The sequence below is a fragment of the Puntigrus tetrazona genome, unplaced genomic scaffold (assembly GCF_018831695.1).
Source record: "Puntigrus tetrazona isolate hp1 unplaced genomic scaffold, ASM1883169v1 S000000148, whole genome shotgun sequence".
Lineage (NCBI taxonomy): Eukaryota > Metazoa > Chordata > Actinopteri > Cypriniformes > Cyprinidae > Puntigrus > Puntigrus tetrazona.
The window spans coordinates 2,643,888-2,665,000 of NW_025047824.1; the positions used below are offsets into that span (position 1 = coordinate 2,643,888).

Consider the following 21,113-nt stretch of genomic DNA (forward strand, 5'->3'; position numbering starts at 1 on the left):
GCGGCTGTAAGAAATATGTTTTTTTTTTCGTTCCTTTTAGCTGTTTTGGCTGCTTGCACAGGCTTTGACTCGGTGGAAAATGTGCTACAAATTACAAAAAGGGCTGAAACCTTTAATTCCAGGAGCTTCTGTATACCTATAATGAGTGTAAGGAATGGGATAATTATGAAGAATGTGTCATTTGTCTTTACGCTTACCGTGTACATTGCATAACAGAAGGTAATAAGCAATTAACGGCTACTAATTATTTTCCTCAAATGCTGCACGATTAATATATCCGGATTAATTTAAGCGACTTTTTAAACAAATTGGTTAGCAATTCAATTTGACGTAAGCATCCGCTGCCGTTAATGGGTTGACACACAAATCGTGTCTCAGAACGTTTTATCTTTGCAATGCACAGACGCATTTTCTCGTGTGACTTGACAGAGTCAAGACTTGTTACCATGGCAATAAAAACCCTCCCGTGTTGGCCCATCGTTAGAAGCACCTGTTGGCACTGCCATGGCGATGAGCGGGCGCTAATGTGATCCGCACTGACGTGGACATTGACCCTGGATGTGAGGGGAGCATTGGGCGAGTGCACAGGGTTACTGGCGCATGGCTTTGCAAGGCTTACCTCTAACACAGAATGACGGAGTTCAGCGGATTACAGCCTCTAGAATACTAGCAGAGCTGATTAGCTGACCCGTCCGTCAGCCAATATGTCATAATGCACGACTCCGCCCCATAAGAAACTAAACCCCGCCCATCTTAGATGCTAATGAGACGTAAATCAGAGTAACCTAATCTAACCTATAACCCAACCCAGCCTAACCTAAGCTAACTTCCTGAGTAAAAAGAAAAAAGAAAAAAAAGGAATAATAATAAAGACTATTGAAAAAAAATTTCAAATTTTAAAACATAATATTGTATTAAAAAAAGAAAATAATTTATATATATATATATATATATATATATATATATATATATATATATATATATATATATATAAAAATAAGCAAAATTAGAACTTTTTTACAGCGCAATCTATCTATATGTGTGTGTACTGTGTATATTTATTCATATGACCGTTTTTGACTTTGTTTTTACAAAATATACTTTGTATAATACAAAAAACCTCAGCGGAAATATTGAGCCCCAGCAGGCATTGCAGTTTGCAGGTGGAAGTATCAGTATTTCTCAATAAGCCTTTGAGGATACAGATTTTATGCCTAAAGACAGTAAAGAGCAGAGGGGGACTGTGGGAGTTTTCGGGGGTCATTCGTGTAGAAGTAAGGAAATGCATCATTCCAGTTTCTCTGGCCACCTCATGTTGGTCTCCATGCAGCAACTTCTGCAAAAAAAAAGAGACATACATTAAATTTACTTGGCAGCTAGTTTGATTTTGTAAAACAGTGAGCGTGATTTCAGTAAGTACAAGATGTTCCTGGATCAACACCCTTGTTGTTCCTGGAACAGCATTCCAATCCACCAATCAGATTTGAGGAATAATTTTTCAGAAAAGATTTGTTTTAGGCTTATGATCAGGGTTAAGTGCTTCTACACATTTGTTAATTAGCTGTCATTTCCTACTGATTTTATGAATACATTTCACATAGGATTGGATTTAGGAGTAGGGAGTGGGATAAGTTTATATTTTCAGACAGTAACATTGATCCAGGATCATGTCTTATTTGGCAAAGTCTTGGCGACGGTGTAAAACAGTCTGGTTTCAGGTTGGGTTTTTGCTGACCAAACGGTCACTTGCTACCTTGCCAAACCTGATGAAAACGCAGGGAGACCAACTAACACCAGCAGACCACCTTAGGTTATTTTTTTAGGTGGTCTTTTCTGCCTGTGAGTGTTGCATCACTCCCTTTCAATCATCTGAACTCAATGCACCATTGTTTTTGCTTTTTGCAATCAAACAGAGAAGAGAAACTCACCAAATTTTCCAAAAGAGACCCTCCAGCCACGACAGTCCACAAGGCTCGAGTAGAAACTTTCCCAACAAAATATTAGTCTCTGGGCGAAGGATGCTGGCAGGTCTGATTGGCTCCAGTTTTACCCTGGAAGTCCGCTAGCCTTTGGAGTACATTATGGGAAAAAGGACACACCATCTCAGCGCTGGAGAGAAACGCGCCCGATTTCTTCCAGAGCTTTTACACACAATGTAGAATTAATTTAACTGTTAGATCTGGCTCGACAAAACTCAGTTTGAGAGCGTCTACCACATACACAAAACATTATGTCCAGAACAGAACAATAAATTTATTACAAGCGACCATAAACAGATTTTACAAGGTGCCCTTTACATAAAGCTCTTTTCGGTTCTGTTTTTGCCACGCAGGCCACCATTACATTTTTATTTCTGCATCAAGATCAACATAACTGATGCCAAAAAGTCACTGCTTCCCGTATGTGTAGTATAAGATTGCAACAACCTAGTAATATGCTTAACAAAAGACAAGATCGTCCCATTAGTTGATTTATCTGCATTTCAATATGTCAGTGTCTATTTGCACTAAAATGCGCGTCTTGTTAGCAGAGGCTAACACTAAATCCACCAACGTGTGACTGGAGTAGTCAAAACTACAAAAGACACCAAACATCAACTCCGTTTCGGTTTTAACGTAGTGTAAATTTATAGCTATTTGTACTTAGCGTAAATACCATCTATCGCTATTTTCACTTAGTATCTAATATCATCTAATAGCATCTATTCGCTATTTATGCTTAGATGGACGCAGAGGTTTTTTGGGTCAGGTAGAATCCTTGATCGCCGACCCAGTTTGCTTCCTGGCTTCTATCGCTGTAATACATTGTGTTTTGCGCCAACTGGCAACCTGGGCAGAATCAAAAGGACCAAAACAAAGACAGACATTCCAACACGGAACACGCATTTTAAAGCAGAACAAATAACTTTGAAAAGCATGATTCCTAAATATCTGCAAACATATTATGATATTGTTATGCTTTAGTGTTTCATACAGAACCTTTAATTCCAGTATCAGTCATATCACATGAAATTACTGCTGGTTGTTTAATATTTTTATCATAAAACATTAATTAAACTGAACCCACCAGGCACCGGACGTCTATATAAGGTCATATTAACGTTGGACATGATGTTGGAGAGACGTTGCATTTTGGTTACACAACTTAAAAACAACGAATATCAATGTTAATTTGACATTGACATAACGTTGCATTTTGGTTACACAACTTAAAAACAATGAATATCAACGTTAATTTGACGTTGACTTAACGTTGCATTTTGGTTACACAACTTAAAAAACGAATATCAATGTTAATTTGACATTGACATAACATTGCATTTTGGTTACACAACCTAAACAGAACGAATAGCAACGGCAGCTGACATTTGCATTTGACATCAATTTAAAATTGACATTAGATGTTGAATTTACATCGAATTTTGTTAACCTGATGTCGCAACCAAAATCGCATATTGATATAAATACCACAAAGCGCATTGAGGGAAATCCTAAGGGAAAGACGCTTATTTTGACTTTCACGGAAGGATCAGTGGGCTGCAGTATGATTTACCGGTTCATACGGTGTTGGGACGAACGGTTCGTGTCTGTTTGTTCCATAACAACACAAGTCTGACTCTCCCTCAGGACGCATTAGACTGATTAGCCAGACGTTTGATAAACTGGGTCATGATCAAAAGATAAGTCAATGCGCAGCGCTTATTCCATGCTGGATCACTTTACACGAAAAAAAAAGGTCAACGCACCTTCTCTAGATTATGCAGCCTCGCTTGTCGACACGGCAACGACCTTTACAGCCAGGTCTTATTTTCATGAATACAATAATTAGTTTCTGAGAATGAGTTACGAAGACAAGGGTGACAGCCTGGAATACATACTGTGAAGATGAACATATTAAGAAAGCATAAAATCAATTTAAAAAAAATCAATGTTAAAATTTATTTTAATCATTTCTATCTTTATTGTGTTTCTTGCGTATTAAATTATCTTATATCTACTACTTGTTTTAATGTGTTATTTAATGTATTAGAATTTTTTTCACTTCTTCTGTTCCATTGTTTGTTTATATTCAAACTATTTCATTTTTAATTTAATTTAGACTTTTTTATGATTACTTTATCAATTAGGGCCTACTTTCTTAGTGCATTAAGCAATATTAATGGAGAAAAACAATTATACAAAATAACAAAATTACTGTACTGTTATTTTGTTCAGCATTTTACTTTTTTTAATTTTAGTTTACCCCAATTACGCCATAGTTATATTACTTTTGCACTATTTCTGTTTCATTTCTTATGGTAAAATTGTTTGTTTTTAATAAATGTATTTTTAATATTGATGTACTTGTCTGCAGCACTCAGACTATTCCTGATTTTAATACATAATTATTTACTTAACTTTCACATCTCTCTTGCTGAATTTTAATATATGTACTGTTTTAATATTATAATGATAACACAGTTGGACTATTGCTTATTTTATTATACTTATGATTGCTTTTAAAACTTACTTAGTGTGTTTTATTTTTTTTTATTTAGTTTGTTTGCTAATATTGCATCAACGCAATTTTTTTCTGTTTCCATTTCATAATTTTTCATATATTTACATTTTATTTGAACTCTACTTGCTTGCTGCATTTTTTTTCAAAATATTTATTTTCATTTTATTTCACACTATTTATCTCCGCGCACGGCTAAGCTGCAAACACTCTTTGGCAACACAAACACGGTTTAGTTTTTCTCGTGCTAATAAAGCAACTGCAACAGAAACCGAGTTTAGGCGTAGAAAGAAAAATGAGAACAAAAGAAAAGGAGAGAGACACAGACTGGATAAATAGAGTGTCTCTCGTCCACATGTTCCAGCCTGTGTCTGAGGGTGTGTCCTTTTCTGAGTTCATTTAAGGACTCGAGCGGTTTTGCTGCATATGTCTGACACCGGTTGCACCCTTCTCCTGACCCATGTTCAGCACATTCGCTCTCTTACACACACTAATGTGCTTTTACAACCGATAAAAACCTCTGGAAAAAAAGAGCTCTCGTTCCAGCTGAAATAACAACGTGCTGTAAGCCACGGCGTCTTTCTCCAATCGGAACGCTGCTCTGGACATAAACGCGAAAGCATGCATTCACACCAACATTCGCTTTTGGTGCGTCGGTTAAAAAGTGCCCACTGCGCGGTAGAAACCGTACTAGGTGCCTGTTTATTAAGGCTTTGTTCGCGTCTAAGTGGCACTCTTACCCAGGTAAAACAAAGCGTGAGTGATGCATGCTGTCACGTGCGAGCGTCTCTCAGCGTGCTGTGCTTTCCTAACAGCGTGAGAATGAGAACCATTCGCATCTTGACTGAGTTAAACTTCACATGCACGCATGGCTTTGTCACTTTTGTAAGCACAGTACAGTCAATCCAAACCTCACACACGTCTGTGATGTTACTATCATGCAGTCCATTACATGCATCCATCGTATATATAACGTATATTTAATAAAATATTAAAATGAACATTTGCTGAAATATTTACTCACCCTCATCTAAGATGTAGCTGAGTACGTTTCTTTAAGGGAACAGATTTTGAGATATTTAGCATTATATCACTCGCTCACCAGTGGAGACTCTGAAGTAAATGGGTGCCGTCAGAATGAGAGTCTGAAAAAAACATCAAAATATTACAAACGTGATCCGCATGACTCCAGACAATCAATTCATGTCTCGCGAACTGAAAAGCTGTGTGCTTTTAAAACAAGAAATGAGTTCACATGAGTTCATAATCCATAAATTTGCGTTCTCCAGTGACAAAGCCATCTCTACTGAATCAGAAGAGAAATATTTGGACGTGCCGAAATAAAGATGGGCTTCATTACCGGGGGAGCTTTACTATGCATTATTTATTACGATTATCTTGCCAACGCGTAAAAAAAAAAATCTCCAATTAGCTTAATTGCCTAATTAATATGTAAAATATTCAATAGGTTTAAATCGAGGCCTGTTTAATAGGTTAAACATTTTTATTTTTACATTTAGTAAAGCGACTTGCAATTGTTCTCTTACAAACATTACAAAACGTTTAATACAGTTACATTTAACAATCGTAACACAACCGTTTGCGTGTACCTACATATAAAGGTTTTGCCATTTAAGAAAGTATTGGAGGTTGACTTGAATCAGAGCCGACTGTTCTCTCTCACAATAAAACTCTCATTATCACTCACTCCGCGTTCTGTTCCTTTTCCTCTCTGGTGACATCCAAGGGTTCTTTCCGTTTCCACGTGTCAGTCGTGACCCCCAGCCTTTTGGGCGTTCGATTCTGGAGCGGGACACAAACAGAAGAGCTTCTATTTAATGGAGTGCACACACTAAACAAATCAACATGGCTTTCAGGAGACTCATCACCTCTGCTCTGTGTAATCAAAACAGCCTTTCTCTCTTTTTCATCTCACTTTAAAACAACAGACGCACATTACACTCCCGAGAGCTGAAATGCGAGAATCCTTTGGTTTGTTTGCATGATCTCAGTTAAGCTTTATAAAACGGAGAGAGAGAAAAAGCCCTTAGCGACACAGAATGAAATCGGTTTGTGAATGAGAACCAGACAGGAGACAAATGGACCTCGAATCACGTTCGGGAAAAACTCTATACCCGCTTTAACGTCAGGACATGTGTGTGTCTGGAGGACGTTATGAAATATTTTGCATGTAATGGTCACTTCAAAATAACTTGCAGGTGTGTATTTTTTGCATGCGTATCCAGGCCGTTCTGAGGAAATAAGGAATAATGAATATCCTGTTAAAAAAAATCGGCTTTGCAAACACGGGAATAAATGACATTTGACTTTATTCGCGAATTTATGACTCGGAATGCACTTCTATCCCAACGTAAGTGAGCAATAGTCGCGGATGACTCAGAAAGCACAGATGTTGAAATCTCAACACAGGCATAAAGTAAGAAACAGCTTCATTGACAAAACTGACAAAAAAAAGTAAGAAAGACGTTTTATAAATCAACATTCAAATCAAATCAACATCTATTTATGAACGGCAAAGTGATTTTCACCTTTACCTTTCAACCGTGATCTAGATATGATCTTAAAGGTCTAGCGGCACAAAGCCAGCACCGGAGAAATACAGGCCCCGCTTTCTTGTGCAACGGTCTAGCTGCAGCGTTTTATACTAGCTGCAGCTGTGAGAGCAGATTCTTAGACAACCCCAAAATATCCCAAGTTACAATAATCCAATCCGGATGAAATAAAAGCATGAATCACAGTTTCCATGTCCTCGAAATGTTTTTGGAAAAAGTCATTTATGCTAACCAAGGTTGCATTCATACGATCAAATGCAGTCAAAACGGCGAAGGTGAATAACGGTTTCATAGTTAAATACAGAAACGCTTTTACAATCACCGGCTCCTCATGAGGGCGCTTCCCAAAAAAAAACTACATTTCCCACAATCCTTTGCCTGGACTCCTGATTATTGATTGCATTCACCTGTGTCTTGTTACCTCATCAGGCTCACCTTATTTAAAGCCTCGCTGTTCAGCCCTGCATTGGTTAGTCTTTTTTAAAAAATCATACTGCTTTTCTCAGCCCTTGGATTCTGGTTCTTTTGTCGGGGTTGATTCGCTGCCCTAGCCTTTGACTCTCACGTGCATGATAGTGATGCCGAGTCCTGATCTGAAATAATGTTTGCGATTCATTTTAAGATCAGGACATATCTCAAATGCTTTCGAAAGAGACTTGCGATTCGAGAATCTTGGTTTCTGTTTCTGAACAATACGAGACTGCTACAAAACCAACACAAGATCTTTAGATGCTTTCCATATCGACTAAACCAAACGCAATTTCTTAAAACCGCTGCTGTGGTGTTATGTAATTATTGTCCAATAAAAATGCTAACATCTTTATAATTACGAGCGTGTTAGCTAGCACAGCTATAAATAAAGACTTTATCGAAGACTTCGTGTCCCAACCAATATCTAAATCAGACCTTAACCCTAACTTTACTGTCACCTTTAATCAATGCAATGCGTCCTTGCGGAATAAAAGTATTAATTCCTTTCCTTCCCCAACGTTTATATATATATATATATATATATATATATATATATATATATATATATATATATATATATATATATATTTTTTTTTTTTTTGTTTTAATTAAAAGCAAGCCAGTGAGCTCACACTACGAATGACGAATGCACCGTGCGTGAAGGAAAGCAATCCCGCGGAGTGTTTCGTGCGTCGCGGTGTTGTTCAGCTGCGGGTGAGGAGATGTGTGAGGAGCCCGAGCACCGAACATCTGCTCCGCGGCGAACCGAACACCTGTGAGCCGCTGAAAACACTGAGCCCTCACCTCGACGTCTCGTTTCACACCTCGTTTAGAGGGTCGTAACTTTGCCATTGTTGAGAAAGCTCTCGTGATCTCTTGAGATATATATATATATATATATATATATATATATATATATATATATATATATGCAATAAAAACAGAACGTTCTGCAAGCGTCAGAACTAAGAATCTTAAAGACAAATAGCTCACTAGAAATTTCTTGACCCCAATATTCGATTGCACAGTAAATACTTATTCATAAACGAAAAGCAACGTTTTGATCTCCGAGATGATTGGACTCTACTGGCTGAAATAAACACACATGCATGCATACATACATGGTGAGGTTATGTGACAACAAGCCAAAGAACGCAGCCTGTGCGAAACGTGTATGGTCGCATTTAGCATGTTTTGTTGCTTTCGTACAGTAATGATTCACGTGTCTGCGCGAAAACATGCATTTTGATGTTTCTGAGCGGTGCTTAAATTACAGCGTAGTTGAAGTGTAACACAAAGTAAACGAAACCAAGATTACTGCGCTTTACAAGAAAATGCTATTTCGAGAACCTACACCGTTTCCCCCCATCTGTGCAATTGTTTTCTAGGGTTTGTTGCCACCTTGTGTCTGCATTGCGTTCTCGCAGTGGGATAAGATCCTCTCAGCAGCAGGCCCCTTAGTATGTGTCCATTTGGAGAGGGCCCATCAGTGGAATGAATTATCAATACCTTACATGGCATTATGCAACATTAATGAAAATCATTGTATGCCGATGTGTGATGTACACAATATGATTTAGAGCATGGTGCAATGTAAATTAAAAGTGTATAAATTATTTATGAGGTTTAAAATGGATGGAAACAATTACATTACAATTACGTACAAATCCTGTTAGAGAAAAAATATCATTGCGTAATATTATTTAATATAGCGATGCCTATAAAAATACAATTCAGAACTAAATAATGTAATCATGTTACATTTTAGCATATTATAATTATGAAATATGAAAGATTGAGTGCAAAATAATAATGTAATGACTAAATCCGAATAAAAAGTTTTCTTCTCGAACGCTGCATTAAAAGTATGTTGAAAAATATGTATTCAAATAATAATAAATTATTACCCAAATATAATGAGCAAATAATAAATGATTAAATATGAAAGCAATTATATTTTTACAAATATAGTAAAAACAATATACCAACATGGATGAAACAAAAATACAGAAAGGTACAATGATGTTAAAAATATGTAGCCTATAAGTGAATACTAAAATAATATTATTATTATTACTATATATAAAATAATTAAATATGAAAACAATTATGTTAATACAAAACGAGTACAAAAATATGCAAATATGTAATGTATTAAATGTTGTATTAAACGTTACACTATAATAATAGTTACTATAAAAATAGTCTATTTGTGGATAAGGATGATAATAATGATAATAATGATAATAATAATAATAATAATATAATAGAAATTTTATTTATAAAAAACTCAATTTATATATATATATATATATATATATATATATATATATATATATATATATATATATATATATATATATATATATATATATATATATATTAATAAAAACTGAAAATGCCACAAAATAATATAGTCTAAAGATCAAACTAAAATATATATATATTTAATAAAAAATTCTGTGTGTGTGTGTGTTTATTGGAAATATTTTTGTTGGGTCCCAAACAGATAAAATTTGTGCTAAGATAAGTTCAGCTCATGAGTGTGTTGACACCCGCCGGATAAGATTTGCGCTTTAACGCCTAAACAAAGGAGTTATCCGAGCGCACCGGCACGAGCCCCACATGGCGCGACTGCGCATGCTCAGTCCCGGACAGACCGGCGTCCAGTCAGTGTCAGACGCTCCGATCAGATGCGTTTGCCTCATACGCTCCAGTCCCGTTAGTTACATTCAGTTTGCCTTCGCGTTATTATTGCCAAACCTGCGGGGTTGATGTGTTTAAACGCACACTGTAGATTTAAATCCAGTCATTTATTTACTCGCATATTTCACCTGGGCTGCACCGCACCTGATGTCGGCATAGGCACGCGCTCGCAAGGTAAGACTGTGTGCGTCAAGGGTGTATTTTTCAGCATCGATACCGGATTTCAATCCACACCGGTTCTCCTTAAAAACGTGCATGCATTTCGATGCAAATGACAGTTTACTGCAAAATGTCGGATCCGGTTAAATCGCTTTAATGAAGATTAGTCATGTTCCCTAAGGGAATCATCCAGCAGCACTTGTTGAAGTTTTAGGCTTGCCTGCAGGTTTAAAATAAAAGTTTTAGAGCTTGACGTAGTAGGCGAATATTTGAAAGATGCGAAAAATAGCTTTTTCTAAGTTGTTTAATGTACCATCATGTACTAATGCTTTCAAAGAACCCAATGTAACCTGTACAGAAAAAGTAACTGATTGTTAGCAGAAATGATTGATTTAACCTAATACATTGAGATATAATAAACAATATATATTTTTTATTAATGATATATTAATAAACAGTGGCGCATTGTGAAAGCAGCACTAAAATCGTGGATAACAACTGATAAAATGTCAATGTGTGGCATAAATAAAAATAACTTTTCCATATAGGTTATTTGACGAAAACTCGACTTATTTTTTAAGATACTGTAAAGAAGCTTGGTTTTATTCTGTGCACACTCTTTTATTCTTGCTCATGCTTGTTTAAATTAATTCATGCTCGCATATATGTTCATGTTCGTTTGTCTTTTTGTGTAGATGCGACTCGTTTTCTGAGTTTCTAGGAAAGTTTTAGACCTCAGTAGCTTGTAGTTGGAGCATCTGGTGGCGATAACCTTCATGGCGATCATCCCTCTGAGTGCTGCGGCCTCAGATGTGGGTCGATGGGCATTTGTACTTACACTTTAAGCTCGTAGATCAAAAGGAATTAAAGCCTGACTGACAAATGCTGGTGAAACCTGCTGACACACGCGCAGGGAGGCTTTTGTCTTCGGCACAGGAACTTTGCACCGCGCGCCGACGTGTTTATTTTAACAGCTACATCTCTTCCGTTTTACAGTGCAGGATCATTTATGCCATCCTTGCATGTTAAGGGGCCTCAAAAACATATTTGCAGACTTGATACAAACTGTCTGATTTGAGTTGCTTTCGATGCAAAACATCAAACCAAGAGGAATTAAGATTAAAGAAAACAAGAAGTAGTAGTGCGCGCCAATAGTAACAAAGTGGTTCGTTAGGGATTCAATTATAAAACAACGTACCTTTTACCGTTTTGCTGATATATACTTTTTAAGTACATATATGCACGCTTTTGGGGCAAATAGGTACAAATGTGACGGCTTTTGTACCTTTTTAGTAAAGTGTATTGAGCAAACCAGGACCAGTGATGTTTTTATTTTTCAAACCTTAGGATAAGGATAAAAATTAAATCTGTTAAACATTTCCAATGTTACTGTCCAGACAAATTATATGCGCGATATGGGGTACAAACCGCCATTAAACAGCCAGTTATTAACTTTTTATCTCTAAAACAAACAGGAACAGCAAAAAAAAAAACGTGAAATTTAACAAATCAACGCTTTGGTCAATAGAAATCGCAATTAAAACATTACATAAAAAAACAACAACACATGACAACTTGCCTCAATATAGATGTGATGACCTGAACCAACCTAAAATACTCTTGTCCTAAGAACACAGTTCAAATCTGCATTCATTTTATAATTAACTATATCAGAATGCATTTAATTTTGATTTATTTTTTAATTATGTACACCTATTAGATTTAACAAAATTATGAAAATTTACATTTGGAAAACTAATTTAAAAAAAAAGTGTTTGGCACACTGGGCACGCGCATATAGGTACAGCTGGACATAAAATCATATACTGAAAACAAATACATAAGTATCACATGACTCATATAGTTCATTATACATCGACCACATCTGTGGTTACTCACTCAAATTTGAGAAATATCGACCATAAAGATCCACTCTCTAAATCACCAAAACACCAGCTCATTCAAAGAAACGGAGCAAAAATGATGGCAATCCTGAATAGAATAAGATCCTGTATTTTTTTTAGCACACATAAAGACGCTTGATGCAATGACAATGAGAGCTAAATATATACGTAAGCATTTTTCTTCCGCAAAGCTCTTGAAGATTTCGTAACGTAACCCAAGTGTTTTTAGTAAAGCTCATTCTCTCCCTGCTTCGCTTATGAATTTGAAACTTTTGTTAAATTTGCGGCCGCATGCGGCTGTGCTGTTTTCTTACCGTTTGTCTCTGTGTAAAACGATAGGCCCGCTTAATAATGCAGGGCCACGAAAGACGGGGCCGATGACGTAATGACGCCGTTGGACTGTGACTTATATTAATTCTGCTTAGCTGGCGCTCGGGTGGGGAATATGGTTCATTTGCTGACGTTAACACACGTACATCGCTATATTCTTGGGGCGCGATAAATCTGAGGAAAAAAAAAAAACACACGCAAAAGGATGCCTTTTTAGCTCTGTTAACTACACCCTTGCACGGTTATTGCTTAACAATATCTTATTACGTGGCACTATGTGATTAGCAACCAAAACCTAATATTTACAGTCTTGTGAAACGATCTCCGTATTGTCAGACCGACCATCCTAAGGGAATTGTTTTTGAAATTCGTGCAAGGGAAAGACTTGAGACGAGTTTAAAAATGCTCCTATTCTGTTCGTTTCTTCGCAGGATAATCATCTTAGAACTAGAGCCATGGAGACGGTCATTCACTTCATGAATGACTCCGTAGAGTTTTATAAATGGAGCCTTACCATAGCAGGTGAGAGTCTTTTTTTTTTTACGTATGTATTTTTATAGCTTTAGAATAAAATAGCTAAATGTATTTTGTGAATCTCAGATAAGCGCGTGGAGGAATGGCCGATGATGTCCTCTCCGCTGCCCACCCTGGGGATCAGCGTTCTCTACCTGCTCTTCCTCTGGGTCGGACCTCTTTACATGCAGAACCGGGAGCCTTTTCAGCTCAGAAAAACCCTCATTGTGTACAACTTCAGCATGGTGCTGCTTAACTTCTACATCTGCAAAGAGGTCTGCTCATCTCCTTGTCAGTCCATTTGACTCTAGTACGTCCAGTCGTGTTTACAGACGCTTCAACAAGCGTGGTCGCATGGAAGTATCATGGTACCAGAAAATAGTTCTGGGATTCTTTCTAAATACAGCAGCGCTACAGTTTTTCAAACTTCACACTATGAAGATTGAAATCGCCGCGTTCTCGTGTGTTTGTGTTCCTCGCATAAATACGTACTGCAAAAACTGATTTCTTGTTTTAAAACAGCCTTAAAACGAGATAAATATACTCACAAAAGCAAAAGTATCATATCTTCAGTTTTTTTTATTCAGTTATTTTTATTTTGCTCTTGGCAAATTGTTGTTTGAATATATATATATATATATATATATATATATATATATATATATATATATATATATATATTTTTATATTATATTTTATATATATTTTTTTTTATTTATAAATCTATTTTATTGATATTTGTGAGCAGAAAACTTAAAAAGACATATTTGTTAATTTTATATTTTTATAATATATATATATATATATATATATATATATATATATATATATATATATATATATATATATATATATTATTATTATTAATTTATTTCTTTTATTTTTTTATCAAAACATAAATGATAAAATACTAGTATAAAATGCTGTTAGAAAATATCAGGTTTTTATTTATTTATGCTTAAAGTGCTCACTGTGTGAAAAAAAATAGCAATAGAATAAAATAGCAGTGATTTCAGTCCCTCATGTGCAATACTGTACCAAAAGACAGACCGCAGACAGGTCACAGACGTTTGGCACAAGATCACTGGTTCAATAAAAAAAGAGCAACATTTTTGACTTCTTACACAGACAGTCTGTTGCTCGTTTCGCAAGTCGACCTTTTACATGCACATACAAAAAAATAAAGGCTATGAAGAGACAGAGAACTGTGCAGATTATGTTTTCTCAAACAATGAGGGATAAACTGTGGCAAATTAACCTTTTGTGACCATTAAAATAACAAAATACCAGACAAAATAATAATAATTAAATGTGTTTTTGCGTCTAGCTGCTACTGGGCTCCAGAGCGGCCGGATACAGCTACCTCTGCCAGCCCGTGAACTACTCCAATGATGTCAATGAAGTCAGGGTAAGAAATACAGTTTCCCTTAAATACATTTACTTGCCTGAAGACGTACCATGTTACTGTTGTCATATAAAGCGAATTATACGTATGCTAACCCAATCGAAAACTCCAGATCGAAGCCACGCCCTTGTAGACCACTCAAGGGTATTTTACAGCTGTGGGGAAAAGGGAGAAAGTTGAGTAGAGCTCTGTGAGAGTGAGGCTTAACTGTAATCAGAAGGCCGGGAATGCAGAATCCCTGGATTCGCTTTCACTGACGTCGGTTAGAGTTCCCTCATGCTGTTGTCTTGGCATGCATCGTCACCCTCATTGGCAAGCTTGGTTTCCCTGGTGACGTGAGGACAGAGATGAAGTCAGGAGTCTCCCCACCTGTTGGCCACGCCTCCATTCTCATGGCTCAGTATGCCTACACGAATTAAACTAATTAATTGCAATAAATAATTTTATACCTATATCCCAAGTGACTTGAGGTTGTATGTCTTGATCACGGCGTCAGTGGTTATGGGGGTTCACCGATCCCATTTTTATATGTGAGAAAGAAAGAAAGTGCAACAATGGCAGACAGACAGAGTGACACAGACGGATGGATAGATGGATGGATGGAAAAAAACAGACTGAATGAAAATCAAAAGGATGAATGGAAGAAAGGAAGAATAGATAAAGAGCAAATGATAGATTGAATGATGGATGGATGGATGGATGGATGGATGGATGGATGGATGGATGGGAAAGTAAGAATAGATGAAACAAAATGACTGGATGGATGGCTGGATGGAAAGAAAGAAAGAACATAAAATGATAATAAATGATAGAATGATTGAATGACAGACAGAAAGATAGATAGATAAAAATATAGATAGATATGCATATCATCACTGATACCGGTGGTGTTTCTACAGATAGCGTCTGCGCTGTGGTGGTACTACATCTCTAAGGGGGTGGAGTTTCTGGACACAGTGTTCTTCATCATGAGGAAGAAGTTTAATCAGGTCAGCTTCCTGCACGTCTATCACCACTGCACAATGTTCATCCTGTGGTGGATCGGCATCAAGTGGGTTCCAGGCGGACAGTGTGAGTACACACACACACACACACACACACATCCATTGATTTAGTACACCTAAATAACTAAATTACTTCTATTGTTGTCAAATTAAGCCACTTGTGATTATTATAGACTAAGGCCAAAGCCTAAGCCAAAGCCTGAAGTACTAATGCTAACCTAAGGCTAAGCCTATATTAAGCCTAAACCTAAAATGAGGCCAAAATATATAAGACATTATAAAGTCCCTTTATAAACAATTTATCGTACATACGAGAGCAATACATCAATCAAATCTATAAATTGTCTACTTTTATTTGTGCACACACATAATAACAAAGTTTTGTATATTTATAAAATTTAAAAAGAGCCACCTCACAAAAAAAAATAAAATCACCTCAGACCCAAGAGGGTTAAGGGTGACAGTTTTCATGTTTAAGGAGAACTATCCCTTTAACGTGCAATCAAGGGACACATTTTAGTTCATACATTTCTCGTTTTGCTCATATGTTGCATTAACACCACTGTGATTTAATTAAGATGGATCACCTGAAATGAAAAAGGTGGAGAACTTTTGTGCATTGTTGTGCATTTTGAGGATTGTACTAGAAAAGACCCAAAAACTAAAAAAGAGGAAATTTGAGAAAAGAGGGGGAAAGGTTAGGAGAGCTTAGTGGGATGTGGAAGGGGTCAAAGGGTTTGGAAGGGTATACAGATGGTCAGAAGGTTATTAAGGAGGAAACGGTGAACAAAGGATAACGATCTGAAATGGGTGGAGGACTGCTTTGAGATGACTGGATGTTGTAACGTTGTGTCTCAACACATGTTGGTGACACTTCCAGGACATTTTGTATTGATGTGTAATAGTGTTCGTTTAAGCAATAAAGCCTGAAGTGAATGGAATCTTGAAGCAATTTGCTTCATTCATGAAACCTGTGGAAGGGATTTCTGTGTCTTTCACATGAATCTGACCGTTTATGAAAAGAATAAAAAGAAAATTAATTTCCATGAAAAATACACCATGATCATACCTTTCCTTAACAGACCTAGACCTGAATCAATATCTTGTTGGACCAACATATTAGTTTTATGTTACATCCAATTAAATCTCCTTCCCTCTTCACAGCTTTCTTTGGCGCTACGATTAACTCAGGCATTCATGTTTTGATGTACGGCTACTACGGCTTGGCGGCGTTTGGACCAAAGATCCAGAAGTACCTGTGGTGGAAGAAATACCTCACTATTATTCAGATGGTAAAATTATCCCTCTTAAAATGGTTTATGGAAAACGATCATCTATCAAACTGATGCTTGTTTCAGTCATAGGAAGAAAAAAAAATTAAAATTAGGTTAATTGCAACTTTTTCCTCACACAATTATGACATCGTGACCCCTTGCAGTTCTGCTTTTCTGTCGTTGCTGTTTCTACCAGGAATAAGAAATATAGGTAGTTGCGACTTTTTGTCACGATATAAACTAAATGATAAAATGCATTCCGCCATTTTCACACGGTTTTCGCAGAAAGGTAATTAGAACTTTTTTTCTTGCATTTGAGTATTGAAGTCTCGCACAGTATTTTGAGTTTTGCCTTTTTTTAGAAATGCTAGTTTTATATCTCGCATTTTAGTTTATATTTAACCTATTTTGTAAAACTCACGGCGGAAACCAATGACAAAAAAATTGAATAATCAGTTGTAATTACTATCACCAACGTTACTGATCATTAGTTTCTTGAGTCTATGAATGTACAATCTGGTGTATTTACATTTACGGTTACATCTTTAACATATTTATAAAAACGATTAAAAAACAATACGTTCATTTAAAGCCATTCTCCATTCTTACAGACTCTTGCCCAAAACATGTAACAAATAATTACAATCGAATTAATACTTTGAATTAATGGGATTAAGCTACAGCGTCCAAACAGAACATTTCTTGATGAGAAAAACTGTCATTGTGACATTTATCTAATCTCAAAGTGTCCATTATGGGTCATGAAAGATTCATATTTTGGTTTTTGGGAGTCCCCAACAACAGGTCAAAAATTTTTTCGTGTAACATGCATATATTTTTACCTTATTTGTTCAGAAACTCAACAAACGATTTGTTAAACGATTCGTTTTTCGGTCAATTTCAGTATGCTAGTGTTTCACTTTGATGTCATCGCGAAACGGCTCGGGATTCGTTTTAAAAACGACTCGTTTCAGTGATTCAAAATCGAGTCTTTCTTTTGAGAGCCGAATGTCGTTTTTAAAAATCCAAAATAGGGGAACTTCAAATTTTTCTTTATTACTTTTAGTTGTTGGTTTCTGATACAAACCGGTTTGCTTGCATTTAGATCCAGTTCCACGTCACCATTGGCCACGCTGCTCATTCTCTCTACACGGGCTGCCCATTCCCGGCCTGGATGCAGTGGGCTCTGATTGGCTACGCCGTCACATTCATCATCCTGTTTGCCAATTTCTACTATCAGACGTACCGCCGCCAGCCTCGACTCAAGTCGGCCAAGCCTGCCGTGAACGGCGTCTCCAATGGCACCAGCAAGACATCGGAGGTCACGGAAAATGGAAAGAAACAGAAGAAAGGAAAAGGAAAGCATGATTAAAAAGAAACAGGACAGGAAGTGAAACACTGGGTCCCATGGGCTTCGAAAACACCCATGTCTCAACTGCTACAGACTGTCTGGTAATTGTGAAAACAAAATTGGTATTTTTTTTTTTTTTTTGTTAACTTTGCTGATTGTATTTCAAACTAGGGACACTTCCGATGCAACCAATCCCGTGTGACATCACTTCCTCAGTCATCTCCTTTGAGTTGTTTAGGCTTGTGACAGTTTTATAATGCGAAATTGGTTTAAAGAATCAAAATAGCGAACTACTTTTGAGACGTATAGTTATCATTTGGGGTCGGTTTTGAACCGTTTTGAATCGCATGCTTTTTCACATAAGCAGAAAGCTAACTCTCTTGAATGTTTTTGTTTAGCATAAGCAGCTGATGAAAGATAATCACGTAAATGGTTCGGCTGGACGCTTCACATGCCCTTCCTCTGGTCTCAGCCAGCTTTCTTGGCAGCGTTGAATCCTAAAAGACTGAGCCCTTAAACAGCAAATGATGTGGAGAAAGAGTCATTCGAGATGCAAGTCTGAATCGCTTTCGTAATACATGACTTTCTATGTTTTATAGCTATTATTATTGTTTGTTCGAATCTTCATTTGTAGTGAAACGGTGGTGTTTAAGGGCTCAGGTGAATGTTCTTACAAATAGGCGATTACTAAAATGGCGACACGGCTCTACCAAAGAAAACCACCGTACATTTGGTGTGTTTAGATCATTTATTTTCATTTCGTTTCCTGTACAAAACAAGTTCCTGAGATTTGCGTGCAGTAATGATGGTTTCATGGCTATATACTCAGGTAGTTTCTCATGTTTTTGTCCCACTTGTAAAATTAGACTCATACACTGCATACACACACACACACACACACTTGTGTCCTTACTGTCTGGTCAGGTATGTGTACTCCTCTCTATTGCTTTGTGCATGTAGCTTTTTATTAAGGTTTTGCAAGTTATATTACATTACAGTTATACTAATTTTCCTTTTTATGAAAAAAAGTTCCCTTTGTTAATAGAACCCCATGATTGGAAAAAAAGAAGGTAGGCAAAAGGTGTTTGAAAACAGCTATATATTTTCAGCATGACACTCTTAAATTCACAGAGGAAGCTGTGTTTGTGATCTGTACGTTGTGTACAACAGATTCTTACAAATATCAATGTTCTCATAGTAAACAATTATACCAGTTTATACAGAACTGAATGAAATAAACAGGATGTCAACCTCATTTTATGTCTTCCCTCACTCTTGTGTGAGTTTGCTCATTAGTTATAAAATGACTCTCTCTTTCCCTGTTTTTTTGTTGTTGCTACTTTAAGCACTACTATGGAAGCCTGTTTCTGCCACAGAATAAAAAATGTAAAAAAAAGGGTATTTTAAGGAAAAATGACAGAATTGCTAGACAGCTCTGAATTTTTTTTTTTACAATCTAAATGTTTTATATATATATATATATATATATATATATATATATATATAAATAAATTGCATTTTGCATTTCCATTTATGTGCTTCTGCCATGAATGAACAAACTAATTGCAAAAAAAAAATTATATATATATATATATAGACACACACACACACATATATTGGTAAGGAACCATGGAAATATATATTTATGTTTTATCTTTATGTTGAAAACTATAACCATAACTTTTTTAATAATCACTCTTATTGTATAATAATGACACAAAGGAACAATACTGATTTAAGAATTACTTTTTTGTACAATAACAACACTGGCAGCAAATCAGGATCATTCCAATATTAATGAGCTATAATATTTTGAAGCAAGAATCGACAAAACCGCATTGCACGCTCATGATCAACAGACGCTATTGTGGACACTAATAAAGTTATTCTTCTCTTGTCTGCAGGCTTAAACAAAATTCTACAGACTTTAATGGCATCCCAAATCAATCAGCTGTCAGAAAATATGCTCTGTCCTCTTTCTAAATGATTGCCCATTAATAACAACAACAACAAAAAAAAACTATCAACCACATAGCAACACCCTAAACACCTTAGCTCTTCTCTTGCAACCTTGTATGACATAGTTCATAATGGACTTTAATATGAGAAGAGGATGACAGCCCTGTGTCTGACCGTCTATTTTAGCAGCTCACAGACCCTCTGCATCCATCTCTCTGCTTCCTGGACCTTTAATTAAGTGTCCTCCGTCCGCAGTGGAGCTCCCAGGCCAGAGCTTTGAGGAGTTGGGCAGACAGATCTGGACTAATCAGGCTGTAAATTGGCTTTCGCTGTAAAAGAGCTTATATCCACGTCAGAGTTTGTAGCGTTATTCAGGTCACAGTGGGAGAAACCTACACTGGTATCAAACTAAAACTATTAAACAGACCAGATGGATGCAATAAATATGACTTTACACATGACAACAGCAATATCCACGATTAGCAAGAAATTATCTATATATAAACACAAACGCCCATTGTGCACGAATAAGAGTTTAATGCTGCTCTGAATAGAATAAAAATCTTGTTTTGGGGAATTTTATATTTATACATGTACAATCAAAAACTAACTATCTTATTTCAAACTCTTTAAATCGTCTAATTTGTATAAAGCACTAAGGTCTTCGCGGCCTATACCTTTTAAAATTATATTTTTTGTCCAGCTGTTACAAATAAATTTTACACATCTTTTATTAGCCATGTAATTTAACGTTTAAATCAAATGTAAATGGTCACAGTTGTGTTAAAGATATTTCATACGTTAGCTCTGACTTTGATCTAAATCGGTTTCTTTAATTGATGCATTTTTGCTTTATTATTTTAACTGTTCCGGTGAGATATAGTTATTATTTTGACATGGTGTAGCCAAACCGAAACCGTTACTGAGACTGAACTGTGCAATAGTGCCTTAAAGAAAAAAAAAACAT

At 36.3% G+C, this 21,113-nt stretch overlaps 1 protein-coding gene across 1 annotated transcript; it reads left to right on the top strand.

The window, feature by feature from the left end:
* Window positions 1-10,174: 10,174 nt before the first annotated feature.
* On the top strand, window positions 10,175-18,503 carry elovl4b (ELOVL fatty acid elongase 4b). The gene is made up of 7 exons (XM_043230207.1): window positions 10,175-10,421; window positions 13,072-13,162; window positions 13,241-13,428; window positions 14,481-14,561; window positions 15,458-15,629; window positions 16,727-16,854; window positions 17,942-18,503. Exons 2-7 carry the CDS (start codon window positions 13,096-13,098, stop codon window positions 18,206-18,208), a joined length of 903 nt encoding a protein of 300 aa, XP_043086142.1. The 5' UTR covers window positions 10,175-10,421; window positions 13,072-13,095; the 3' UTR covers window positions 18,209-18,503.
* The last annotated feature ends 2,610 nt before the right edge of the window (window positions 18,504-21,113 follow it).